Source organism: Schistocerca serialis, chromosome 1 (genome assembly GCF_023864345.2).
Source record: "Schistocerca serialis cubense isolate TAMUIC-IGC-003099 chromosome 1, iqSchSeri2.2, whole genome shotgun sequence".
Classification (NCBI taxonomy): Eukaryota; Metazoa; Arthropoda; class Insecta; order Orthoptera; family Acrididae; genus Schistocerca; species Schistocerca serialis.
In genome coordinates, this window is record NC_064638.1 from 347,047,162 (window position 1) to 347,061,099 (window position 13,938).

Below are 13,938 nucleotides of genomic sequence, written 5' to 3' on the forward strand. Positions count from 1 at the left end.
ATTTTGATTATTTTTAAACGAGTCCTATTTTGGAAACGACTTTTCAAACTCGCTATGTGCACAGTTTCATACCTTTCCTTCATAATTACTTCTCATTATACTACCTACGAGTTACATGTAAAATATCCATAATATTATAAAATAAGTGCTACATGCTTTTAAAACATCATTTTTTTCAGATTTCCGATGTTTTAAAAATTAATAACAACATGGGGTTAAGGTTTGTGCAATGTCCTCTAGAGGGGGATATGCGGTTAAGACTTAGTTAATAAACTAAAAGTAACATCACGAAAAATCTTCGCAAATTATTGTATGCAGTTACAGTAGAGTCAAAAATTCACATGCGGAAAATGTGTGGGTTTCCATTGCTTTACCACGCTTGTGCTGGGCTGGTAACTAATGTCGGTCTCAGACTATGTGATATACATACAGTTAACATACGATATTAGAAACTGTACCAGCGTCACATACAGGCTGTTGACAATACTTCCCTCTCTTGGGTTAGGCAATGCCTACGGCGAGTGAAAGGACATATGGCCATGAAATTAAAACAAAATAAATTTTATCTATCACGAAAACAGCTTACCACATGACGGAATAAACGCTAGGAAACTATTAAACAGGTAATTTACAGCTGCTGTATTCTACATCTCCATCTAATGTCCACAAGCAAAAACGATGTTATTACAATATGACCAATTGTTATTGTAGATGTCGCTCTAGATTCCTCTAAAATAATAGGAAGTAGCCTGTCACGCCTTGTTGGAGCAACTGATAACAGAAAAGCAGCTAGATTACAAAGATATGTTACAGATAATTTGATATTGTCTCAGCTGATTGGACTGTGGTTTTCTGGATACACATTGTGTGTTGCATTAACTACACGAAACACTTTTTTGCCTTGTTTCACGGAACTTCATTATTTTTGTGCGACCTAAGTTTCGAGTTGTACGCCCATCTTCCAGTAAGACTACACAACTAATCTCGAAGACAGCAATTAAGAAATGATAAACCAACGTCAATGGATTGATTAAGAAGTTAGCATTTGTTTATCTTTGCTGGATTGCCGTGTTTGGAATCAGTTGTCTGTTGGAGCTTACAACGCGAACTTACATCGTACAAAAATAATAACTTTTGTGAAACGAGGGAGGAGAAAAGCGTTTCGCTTAGTTAATACAATGACACTGTTTTGTTGACAAAAAACTGTACCAGTATTTGCTTGGAGTGAAAAGAGTGAAGCGGTATAAATGTAACTAGATCATTATTTACAGTTAATTCTGTAATATGCTTAAGTAACCATTGCTCCCTTCATTATTAAGTTTATAATCGTCACACATACAACCGAATTTAGGAAACGACACACTAATGACACGTTTATCACTTATCACTGGCCTCTAACTACCATCTACAGTTTCACAAAGAAACTGCTTTTCCCAGAACCATGACGAAAGACTTATAATGGATGATTGGAGTTGCAGTTCCTCGAATAAGTATCCATATCTAGGTACCCTGAATTTCCTCGTTCGGTAGATAAATGGATTGCTTTTATATGTCCTTTGTGCTAATATTCAGATGAATTATCCAGGAAAATATCACTTTGAAATGTTTAAAGAGTTTTTACCAAACTCTGAGTGCTTAAATACTACTACGACTGATTTGGAGAACGTAGTGCCAAACTCAAATTTTTCAGACGTTCTAATGCTCATACGTTATTCCGGCATACAGTGATGAACCAAAACATTAGGACTGCCTATATAAATAATACCGACAATAGTACTACAAACAACATTATAACATGAACTTATTCATACCTAGTGTTGCAAGGCGCAGTTTGTCAGCAGTGGTACTGACAAATTCCATTTTGACATACTAGGTATGAGTAAGATATTATGTTTTAATGTTATTTTTAATACCAATGTCGTTATTGTTGTGGTGTTAAACTTCTGTATTTTTTATGTTATGATGTCTTATTTCTTCTCTTTTTTTTAGATCGGTTGATGATCTGCTAGTTAGATCGAAATTGTTATAGTTTAAAATGGTTATTATTAATAAAAAATAGTGATCTATGCATATTACTAGGACGGCTGGGGAGGAATATTAGTAAATTGAGGTGGTGCAAATGGAGTTAGGCGGTGCACGCACTTTTTGAGGTTGCCCTTGGCGCAGTGCGGGTAGACGAGCAGCGGCGGCAGGCGCGCCTCCACGCTGGCTGCGAGCAGCGGCAGCAGGTTCTGATGGCTCAGCCCGTGCAGCATCGAACCCTCCGCCAGCAGCAGGGACACCTGCAGGCGCGACGCCTGGTCTGCAAACATGCAGGCACACACATACACACTGAATCATATGTTGCAGCCCCACCGAAGAGATTTCCTTTCTCTTACACACAAAATTATAGTTGTTTAGTCACAGGAGTAATGTCGAGTCTTATCAAAGTAATCGTATGCTTCTGTAGTTATGCGGCCAGCATCTCTGATTTTCATGCGGAGCACCACAGCTTGAATTCCGTGGGTTTTTACCTGTTGGGAGGACTGGAAAATGGAGCACTCAGCTTCTTAATGACAAATGAGGTGCTATGTAGATCAGAAGTAGAGGTTCCTGTAATGTGGAAACCTGACAACGGCCAGAAGAGGAGTGTACTGACGCCGTGCCCTCCATATCGATTCAAATGACGTCATTATCAGAGGATGACACGACACTCTCTCGAAATCACAGAGCCAGCAGTGGAGTTCGTAAAACTGGAACGATTTGTTTCGTGTAAGTAATTTTAAATATTTGTGCAAAGTATTTAGCGGCTAGTGTAAACAAAAATATTTAGAGTGCACATTTACACGAGGGAATAATACACGAGAGAATTTTGCAGTAAAAACCTGAAGTTTTAAAAACTCTGGTGATTTAATGCTTAAACGTGAACTTCTCCTACCACTGTGGCACAACTCATCCACAACTAACATGCAAATACTGTATATCACATACGCCATAATGCAACAACCCAAAATAAATCTTGTGAAACAGATTTTCTTTCCATCTCTTACATATCGATTGTACCGCATCTTTTAAAATATAGTAAATAGTGAAGTCTATGAAGAACATGATGCCATTTAAAAAATGCAACGAGACTTTGAACTGAAAAGAAACGCAGTTATGTACAGATCAATCGAAGCTACTGTGAAATTATGTTACACTTTACGTTTCTTCCATTGTAACTGAATGGTCGTTGTATTGGGATAATTTCGCGAATGCTTATGAACGAGTAGATCGCGTACAAGGTTTGTAATGAGTCATCGTGCAAACCCGTACCACTGACGGTAGGTATTAACAAATTACAAGTCAGGCTTCAATTACTTTCTGGGATACTATAAGATCCCTTGTAGCATGGAGAAAACACAGGATGGTAGTAGAGAAGCAGTTACTGCAGAATAAGGATATGCTAAGTAGCAGTATTTGAAACTACTAAGATGGATTGCAGTTTTCGACCGGAGAAAAATGCTGAACTGTCAGCTGTTATATAGGCAGACGAAATTTAGTAAATTAGCACGAAGCACTAGGACTGCTATCACGATGAACTTAATACGTGCATCAAAGCATTCGACATGTGTCCGAATTTTAGAATTACAATACAAATTGCTCCATCACTAAACGACGTGTGTCTGATGAATTTTAGAATTACAATACAAATTACTCCATCACGTGACATAAAATGAAATGAGATTTTCTATTAGCGACTATAGTCGACGTGCGAAATCAATTAAAAACGATAGACAATCGAAGAACGGAATCAGATGCAATCTTACTGCTCCTGCTATGCATGAGCTGATTGTGGGCGTCCACATGTGGTGCAAATTTCAGTTACCAGTGCTGCGGTGAGACGATGAGCGTAAAAAACTGTGGCGTGGTGAACACACTAACCTTGTTTAACTTTATCTAGTCTTAGGCCAGTTTTAAGGCCATAAAGAGGAAGATGTATATCCCCAAATTAGTGGACGCTTTGGATAAGGATTTATTTGCTCGAAGCTCTCGATACCGGGAGACTTTCGACAATATCCGGTAATATGGGAAATCTTTGGAAATACTTAAATGGCCTGAGGAGTAACATTTCAACAAAAAAAAACTGTAAAACAACGCAACTGTGTGTACTTGGGTCGTAAAATCCGAATGTTCACTTTCTGTATACTTAGTGACGGTGAATGTGTAGTGCTGTCTGACACCGCGCACACCTACTAATTCGTTCTTTTCAGGAGGTGTCATAATTATTTTGGAGCGACTATCTCGAAACATTTTTATTTCGACAACTTTCGTTACGTACAAAGTGTTTTGACATGAAAAATTTTATGTTGTTGTTGTTGTAGTCTTCATTCAGAAGGTTGATTTGGTCCAGCTTTTCACGTTGAGTTATACTTTAACTTATGTCCAACTGAACATGGTTGTTTGTTTTATAACGTTCATCTCCCTCTACAATTTTTACTTTCCACACTTCTCTCTATCACTAAGCTGAGTTTCTTGATGCCTCAGAGTGCGACGTATCAACCGACCCCTTCCTTTAGGTAAGTTTCGTGACAGATTTCTTTTTATACTTACTCGACTCTACGCATTAATCATTTGACGTACCCAGTTATCTTCGGCAATCTGCTGTAGGAACACATTTAAGAAGCTTTTACTCCGTTCTTGTATGAACTGTTTGTCTTACACCTTTCACTTCCATATATGGCTACATACCAGACAAAACAAATTACGAATAGACTTTATAACATTGAAATTTATTTAAGATGTAAACAAATTGCTCAATTTAAAACGTTTTTATACTATTGTCCATTTGTTTCTTTATACACTCTCTAATTCTGCTGTCACTACTTATTTTTTCGCCGAGGTAGCAAAACGTATCTACTACATGTAAGTGCCTAGTTCCCTAATTCCCACAGCATCGTCCGATTCGATTGGCCTACATTCCATTACTTTTGTTTTAGTTTTTTTAAGTTCTTCTCATAGCCTTTTTTTCAATACGTTATTCATTCGTTCAACTGATACAATTGCAGTAATATGTCATCGGCAAACCATTGAGAAGTGCGGCCACGGTATTTGCATGACTCTCGTTGTTGAAATAGGCAAGGTGTAGAGGAGTCTGAATAATTACGAAGATTTCAAGCCCCAACATTTATACGGCAGCTTGAAGAGCGAAGGTAATCAACTCAGGATAGCGACAATGGAAGCAAGACGGGGTAGTATCAAACCTTCATGTGTCGAAATTGTGTCATACGTGTTGCCTGCTTGACTCGATTAACAGACGACGGCAGTTATCTCTAGAAGAAGAGCTGTAGTTGCCGAAGCTTTTTGTAGAAACCGAGCTTTTAGTAATTAATGTTTACCCCAGAGAGTTCATGGAGTGGGGAGATCTGTGGAGTGAGAATTCAGGTTTATCATCAACAAACTTGGCTGGCAGGTGATGCTCCTTCATTGTAGCATAAGATTTGGTCACAAGTTTTCTTTTTTATTACTTTTTCTTTGCTTTTCTTCTTCTTCTTGTTTGGCACTACAGCCTTTGATGGGCCTTGGCCTTCTCAACGATCTTCCTCAATCATCCTTCTCTCGGCTTTTATCTTCCATCCTTGGGTCTCCATCTTGGTAAGATGAGTCAACACATTGTCCAGCCCTCGAGAATTGGTAACCCCTTCTTCCCGTGGAATACCATCTGCCTTTCGTTAATCGTTCGGGCATCCTGTCATCTGGAATCCACTCCAAGTGCCCTAAGCAGCGTATTCTTTCAGATTTAACAAATTTCGCTATAGCTTTCGATTGTATAAACTGTTGTATTCCATCGTTTTACCTTACCCTACAACCATCTGCCGCTCTCACTGGACCATAAAAATTTCGCAGGATTTTCCTGTCCAATGCCCTTTGCCTGTTCATGCCTGCTTCTGTCGTCGTCTACATTTCTGATCCAGCTTTTTTGTTGTGGCGTACTTTAGTTTCCGTCCATAGCAACAACAAATACATAACTTAGCGTTTGATGCACTTGGGCAGTCAAAAGTTGGAGAACAGTAACAATTAAAAACAAACCGTCACATAAACCAACGAAATAAGTCTTTGTTATGAACCACTTATTTACTTTAGAGCCGACAGTTCATTTCCACTGCTCTTACTTTTATTGATGTGACAAAAGTCATGACATACTTTTTAATATCGTGTGAGACCATATTTTGTCCATAGTAGTGCAGCAGCTCGACGTGGCATGTACTCGACAAGTTGTTGGAAAACCCTGCAGAATTATTTAGCCATGCCGTCTCTATAATCAACCATAATTGTGAAATTGCTGGCGGTGCAAGATTTTCCACAGTAACTAGTCTCTCGAGTACGTCCCATAAATTTTCAATGACATTCGTGTCTGGTGATCTTGGTGGCCAAATCACAAGCTCGAACTGTCCAGAATGGTCACCAAACCAGCCGGAAACAACTGTGGCTCGGTGACATGGCGCATTGTCATCCAGAAAAATTCCACCGTTGTTTGGGAAAATGAACTCGATGAATGGTTCTGCAAATGGTCTCCAAGTAGCTGAACTTGACCATTTCCCGTCGGTTCTGTTGGACCAGAGGACTCAGTCCATTCCATGTAAACACAGCCCACTCCATTATGGAGTGAGCTCCAGGTTCCACAGTGTTTTGGTGACAGCCTGGGCCCATGCTTTCGATGGGCCTGCACTATACTCGAATCCTACCATCAGCTGTTACAATCTGAAATCTGGGCTCGTCTGAGCCGTTCACGGTTCTCCAGTCGCCTGGGGTAAAACGTCGTGGTCACAAGCCCAGAAGAGAGGAACAGAAGGCGATGTCGTATTGTTAGCAAAGACACCGGCGTCGGTCATCCGCTGCCACAGCGCATTAACTCCCAATTTCGCAGCACTGTACTAACGGATACGTTCGTCGTACATCCCACATTCATTTATGTGATTATTTCTCACAGCGTTGCTTGTCTATTAGGACAGACAACTCTACTGAAGCCCCGCTGCTCAAGATGGTTAAGCGAAGGCTGTAGGCCACTGCGTTGTTCGTGGTGGGAGGTAAGCCGAGCGGGATTAGCCGAGTGGTCTAGGGCGCTGCAGTCATGGACCGTGCGGCTGGTTCCGGCGGAGGTTCAAGTCCTCCCTCGGGCATGGGTGTGTGTGTTTGTGCTTAGGATAATTTAAGTTAAGTAGTGTGTAAGCATAGAGGCTGACGACCTTAGAAGTTAAGTCCCATAAGATTTCACACACATATGAACATTTTGGTGGAAGGTAATGCCCGAAAGTTGGTATTTTCGGCATGCTCCTTACGATGTGAATCTCGGAATACTGAATTCCGTTAAGATATCCGAAATGGAATGTCCCATGCATGTAGCTACAGGTACCACACGCGTTCAAAGCGTGCTAACTCCCGTGGAGTGGTTATAATTACGTCGGCAACCTATTCACGTGAATTACGTGGGTAGAAAGGACAGATTCGCAGGGGAAGCTGCATTGTGTACGCGAATCTTACGCCATCTGTATATGCGCATATTGATACCCCACGACTTTGGTCACCTAACGGTGTAAGTAAATACAAAAAAATGTGGCAAGTGTGTGCGATATTGAAGTCTGAAGCGACAGTGTTCACCAAAATCACGTCGCAGTTCTAGTTTGGCGTTAGCGAGATGGAAAGGCGATAATCACGGTACTATTACAGCAAGTGTTCTTGTGTTTGGCGGTGTCGGGTACTCACCGGAGACGGTCTTGACGGTGACCTGCTGGTTGCGGAAGACGCCCCGGTAGACGCGTCCGAAGGTGCCCTCGTGCAGCAGCTCGTGCACCGAGATGGACGACCGCTCCACGGCGACGGCGCGCAGCCGGCTCGTGGGGTCCGTCAGCCGCGGGTCGTACAGCGAGTGCTGCTGCGCACGGAGCTCGCATTAAAAACAGTGACAACGTGTGCACTACAGCACACAGTCTACCCTTAACACGGTATCGCTGCGTCAACTCTGATTATCATTACTCTTTCATTGAATACAAGAATCGGAAAAAAGAACTAATTTTTATTATGGTTTAAGGGCGCAAAACTGCTACGGTCATTAGCGAAGAACTGATTAAAAATATGCAGAAACTTGTGTAAACATGCTACAAATTATCATTAACCTTAACTATGCTAGTAAATTAAGAAAAAAGACGAACTCCTTAAGCATCGGATGGTAATGGTTTTATCATATCCACAAAGGCCTAACAGCGTGATAACTGTTCTACAGTGAGCAGCGAACAGTATGATAGGTGCCTCGGCGGCCATTGTGGTGGTGATTTTACGCTTCTTTGTCTTTCTCTGGGTTACTCCAAAACCAAAACGTCGCATTTAAGTACGTAACTACAAAATACACATTCTATTTGTGAACAAAATGACCTAGCGACAAGCGTAAATCTCTACAGGGTGAACGGAAACAGTCTGAAAAGCTTGTAAGCGTGTTGCAGGGTAGGTTGTGCTGAGAAAAAATTGTTAAGACAAAAGATCAATATGTTGCGCCGTTTCCGAGTTAACTTATTTTTACGTTAGCCGGTCGGGCCGTTGCGCGCGCAATTTCAAGCGGCCCCAGAGACAATGACGCAGAACGTCTCCTTCGTTTCCTAGAAGCGAACAACAGAGCGCGTCGGTAGCAAGGCTCGAAGCAGTGCCAAAGTCTGAGCACTCTCGTGCGCTATCATCTGCGCTATGAGATGGTTCAAATGGCTCTGAGCACCATGGGACTTAACATCTGTGGTCATCAGTCCCCTAGAACTTAGAACTACTTATACCTAACTAACCTAAGGACATCACACACGTCCATGCCCGAGGCAGGATTCGAACCTGCGACCATAGCGGTCACGTGGTCCCAGACTGAAGCGCCTAGAACCGCACGGCCACACCGGCCGTCAGCGCTATGAGAACCGACACTAATTTTATCTGGGAGACTACTTGAAATTGCACGTACAACGGCCTATTTGGCTAACTTCAATGCTAATTAATTTGGGAACAGTACTACGGATTTTTTTCTTAGCAATTGATTCTCAGCACAGCCCACCCTGCAACGCCCGTATAAACATCCCGGATTGTTTCTGACCACCCTGAATAGCTCTGATGCGTTGCAGACACCTTCTGCTCAATGTTTGTCAGGCATTGTTTTGCTACATATGTCATCTGGCATCAAGTGTTGGAAAGGTGAAGACATTTCTGTACATGTCTGCTGCTATGTGCATCCAGCCGCTCCTGCATGTCTTCTAATGAGATCCATCCCAAATCTGTAATATCGGTGTGTACATTAAGGCTTTTGGTTAGGTATCCATTCAGCGAGCTTATCGCATTGTTCGAAAGGATTCATTACATAGGGCAGTGGTCAAGTTGAACCGTATTGCAATACATTATAATATTACCAGTTACTGATTCTTTTTCGAGTAGCATATACTCACACCGTAAGGCGTGGTTCTCTACGACGCGATGGAACATGCGGTATGATGTGGGAGTGACTTGCCATATGACGCCCAAGCAACCCACATTGGTGGAACGCGGAAATGTAACGTCTTGATTGGTTAAAAATAGAACGGCAGCAATACAACACCGATAGTAAGCTGTTGTGGAAAGCCCATATCCAGGATCTTGTTCAGAAACTAAATGCTGCTTTATTTAACATTAGAACAGTATCTGAAATACGTGACACTTCAACACGAAAAGTAGTCTACTTCGCATATTTTCATACGCTTATGTCGTATGGTATTATTTTTTGGATTATTCTTCTGATTCAAAAAGGGTATTTGTGGCTCAAAAACGGGATGTTACAGCTATATGTGGTGTAAGTTCGAGAACCTCTTGTCGACCCCTATTTAATAGTCTGGGAATTCTGACTTTGCCCTCACTGTATATATTTTCTTTAATGTCGTTTGTTGTTAGCAATGTTAGCCTATTCCCAAGAGTTAGTAGCTTTCACTCAGTTAATACTAGGCAGAAATCCAATCTGCATGTGGATTGCACTTCCTTGACTCTTGTACAGAAAAGAGTGCAGAATTCTGCTGCATCCATTTTCAATAAGCTACCACAAGAGCTCAAAAATCTTAGCAGTAGCCCAAACTCTTTTAAGTCTAAACTGAAGAGTTTTCTCATGGCTCACTCCTTCTATTCTGTCGAGGAGCTCCTGGAAGAGCTAAAAAATTAAGCAAATTCCGGTGTTACATTGTTGATTTTCTTTATTTAAACTTACGACTTGTCACCTGAATATGTTTTTTATATTTCATTTTATCTGTTTCGAATATCGTGTAATAATTTCATGTATTGACTCGTTCCATGACCATGGAGACTTCTCCTTAATTTGGTCCCACGGAACAATAAAAAAATAAAAAAAAAATACGATTCCCTGTCGTATCACCCGACACAATACGGAGTGCTGGTTGCATTGTACGAGAAGTGGAGACGAAAATTTCAAGTCATTTGAGACGTCTAAAAAAATTGGTTGATGTAGATGAAGTCCCTGTATTTACTTTCTATGTAAAGGTTTAACTTTTTGTGTTAAAAATGAAAAACCTTTGTTTTGGGATTCGCACCGCACAAGCCCTCTGCTATGCAAGTTTTGCATTCTACTTTGTTGGAACTACTTACTAAAAAATTAATTTTTGCGTCTTATAATATGGTATCACAACTTAATGACGAATTGGTTTCCTTCTTACGTCTGCCAATAGGTGCTGTTACACTTCGAAATAAAGCAAAACACAGATAATATTTTGACAGGTTTACAGTAAAAAATGCTGTCTCTGGCAAGTTTTATTTTGGTGCAATTTAAGTCGTACAGTGATGTATGCCAAATGTGGTAACGTACAAAAATTCAAACGGAACTACGTGCTCAAGAGAACTTTTTGAGTCTCAAACATCTGTGACATATACACGCAGACTGAAGCAACAAGCGAAAATTTGTACCAAGGCTGGTATTCGAACCCAGGTCTCCTGCTCATCAGGCAGATAAACTAACCAATACTCCTTCCTGACGCCGTGACTCTGCATAACTGGACGGACTATCCCCACCACAGCTCTCTCCTCAGTCAGTCTGCACTCATACACTATAGATATTTGGCATATGCGAACGTCTCTTCAGCCATAAGGTTTCATTTGAATGAAACACCTATGCCCGGGTTTAACACAGGGTTCCCAGTTTCATTCGATGCTGAGGTGCTATTTCAGTGCAGTTGTACAGATAGCAACGCTATTTGAGTTTAGGGGGAATGTGAAATGGGCTGGGGCGTGAATGCAATTTGGATTGAGGTGTGCCACGGTAGTAGAGGCAGTTGTGCAAAGCCACTGTGCCAGGGTGGCGTAATGGTTAGCGCACCTGCCTAGTTAGCAGGAGACGCGCTTTCGGATCCCGGCCTTGATACAAATTTTCTCTCCTGGCTTCCCGTGTGTATATACATACCGAAATTGTTGTTAGTGCTGGAAGGAGAGCCATACGTCTTTCAAATCTCTAGTGAATAGGGTACAGTTTTTAAAGATGTCCATCACGATGCTGACATCGCCGTGTCACACGTGAGGCTGTGGCCACCTGTTGTGTCTTCTTGCTTGTCGTATCAGACCTGTGGGAGTATGAGCGCCACGCGGTTAATCGTAGGGTAACATAACTTTTATTGTATTGTACCGCCTCAATGAGAACAGCACCTGAGACTACATTAAAGCTCTCACCCACCCCCTTTCTGGAGGTAACACTCGAATCACCAATCACGAAGAGACAGGAATGTTATCAAGTAATGTTATCAAAGGTTTGTATGTGTTAAATGAATGTATTGGACCGGGGACTTAGAAACGACGTAGAGGCTTCGTTCCACCGTAGCCCTCAGTGGTTCGCAAACCCACAGCAGTCCAGCCACCCCATCGCCGCCCCACACCAACCCAACATTATAATGCGGTTCGGCCCCCAGTGGAACGCCCGGGAAAGTCTCATGGCAGACGAGTGTAACCCCAAATGTTTTCGTAGTAGAACAATTGTGGTGTACACGTACGTGGCAATGGTGTTTGCGCAGCAGTCGCGGACACAGTGTAACTAAGGTGGCATAAGGGGAACCAGCCCGCATTCGCCAAGGTAGATGGAAAACCACCTTAAAACCATCCACAGGCTGGCCGGCAGACCGTACCTCGACATTAATCCGCCGGGCGGATTCGTGCCATGGACCGGCACGCTTCCCGCTCTGAAAGCAGCACGTTAGCAGGGAGGGTATGAAAGGTTTACACACTTACCCATCACTTCAGAACGGCACTTACCTGAGACAGCTGCGACAGGCGAGACGAAGCGTAGTACGTGGGGCAGAGGGAGGCGGGCTTGGCGTAGACGTGGTAGTCGTCAGAAGTGGCGGTGCCGGACAGGAAGGTGGTGGCGTAGGGGCAGGGCGGCTGCGACAGCGAGTGCGCCTGCGACGGCAGCGGCGACGCGGCGGCGGCGGCGGCGGCGGCGGGCGCCACCTTGGTGAAGCTGGCGATGGTGGCGTAGCTGCCGCTGGCCACGCTGCCCGCGCGGCCCAGCGCCTCCAGCCGGATGAACACGTTCGGGCTGCTGCCGTACGCCGCGCTCGTGTACGTAGTGCTGCGCAAGCGGCAGCAGGTGTCCTTGTACACGCCCCAGCTACACTTGCTTCTAGTCTCACTACCAGTAAGGCACCTTCTGCAAAATTTAACACCGAGTCTGTCTTCTGGACTTCACCAAAAGCTCGTCATCTCTTCTGACCTGTCCAATATGACATTCGCTTTCAGACAAGAGGTTCTAAAATTCCAGAAGATTGCATGAAACTCTGCACTGGAGAAATACCGTACATTACAGAACAACTTTGCTAAGAGCATGCAATGGGCACATCCTCTGCTACCTTGGAGAATGGTGGTGGCAGAGTGTCTACAAGATTGACGGAAGTTTGTGATTATACTGTCTTCTATCCAAGCCCAGTGACAAAAAAAATATTCACAATTGGCTTGTTCTTGCCACGATAGTACTTGTAGGTACTACCCAACCTGAAAAGACGCGACTTGTAATAGCTGTAATTTCTTCCTTTCTTTCGCTTGCGCCATAGTCCCGCAGCGATCGCAGGGTCAGCGTGGTTAGAACGGATTTGGCAAGGTTAGTTTTAGGGGAGCCGGATACCCTTCCTGCCGCCACCCCGTACCCCCAGGGACGGAATCAGTCTACCCCAGCTGTCTGCATTTAGTGTAAATCGTGGAACAGTGCGAACGTGTTTCAAATGTCTGCGACGCGTGTAACTGAGGCGGAACGTGGGGACCAGCCCGGTATTCACCTAGCGAGATGTGGGAAACCGCCTAAAAACCACATCCAGGATGGCTGGCACACCGGCCTTCGTCGTTAATCCACCGGTCGGATCTGATCCGGGGCCGGCGCGCCTTCCCGAGTCCAGGAAGCAGCGCGTTAGTGCTCTCGCCTACCCTGGCGGGTTTTGTAATAGCTATAATTATTAGTCTGCAAATGACATAAATACTGATCTATTGCTGTTCAGTACATCGTCCTCAGTCACCGTCAGAAATGTCTGTAGTTGTACCCATTATATGCTGCTGGCAGACAAGTAATTCTTGTGCACCAATGAGAAACGACAAAAACGACGATACCCAATAATGAGATAGCGACGTCGCCATTATCAAAATCACTAGTTACTGGGGCCAGCACAGCATGTTCATAGATGTTGCGACAATCTTTAAGGGGTTGTCGAGACTACCTAAGGAAACTAATCGAGGATAGGAACTGTGTCTGACAAAGTCATCCGAAAACGCTACAGAGAGTCCAAGATAGCCTATAGGCACTGTTACCTTCCACTAGGTCCCCTTCCGGCTGCACACGTCATTTTCTACGCTGATGGGCTGTAGGCGGAACGTTTCTCAATGTTGTTTGTTACTACATGATCATGATTGCCTGCCACGATCGCCAGTACAGAACACGAGGATAGCTGC

The 13,938-nt window shown here is 43.3% G+C and overlaps 1 protein-coding gene across 1 annotated transcript in view; it reads right to left on the reverse strand.

Moving 5' to 3' along the window:
• LOC126457405 (tyrosine-protein kinase Dnt-like) overlaps positions 1-13,938 on the reverse strand; it is a 233,936-nt gene that overhangs the window by 29,569 nt on the left and 190,429 nt on the right. The window contains exons 6-8 of the mRNA XM_050093674.1: positions 12,256-12,574; positions 7,723-7,888; positions 2,143-2,302 (exon numbers count right to left, since the gene is read on the reverse strand). Coding sequence (XP_049949631.1) covers positions 2,143-2,302; positions 7,723-7,888; positions 12,256-12,574 — 645 coding nt within the window. The remainder of the gene's footprint in view (positions 1-2,142; positions 2,303-7,722; positions 7,889-12,255; positions 12,575-13,938) is intronic.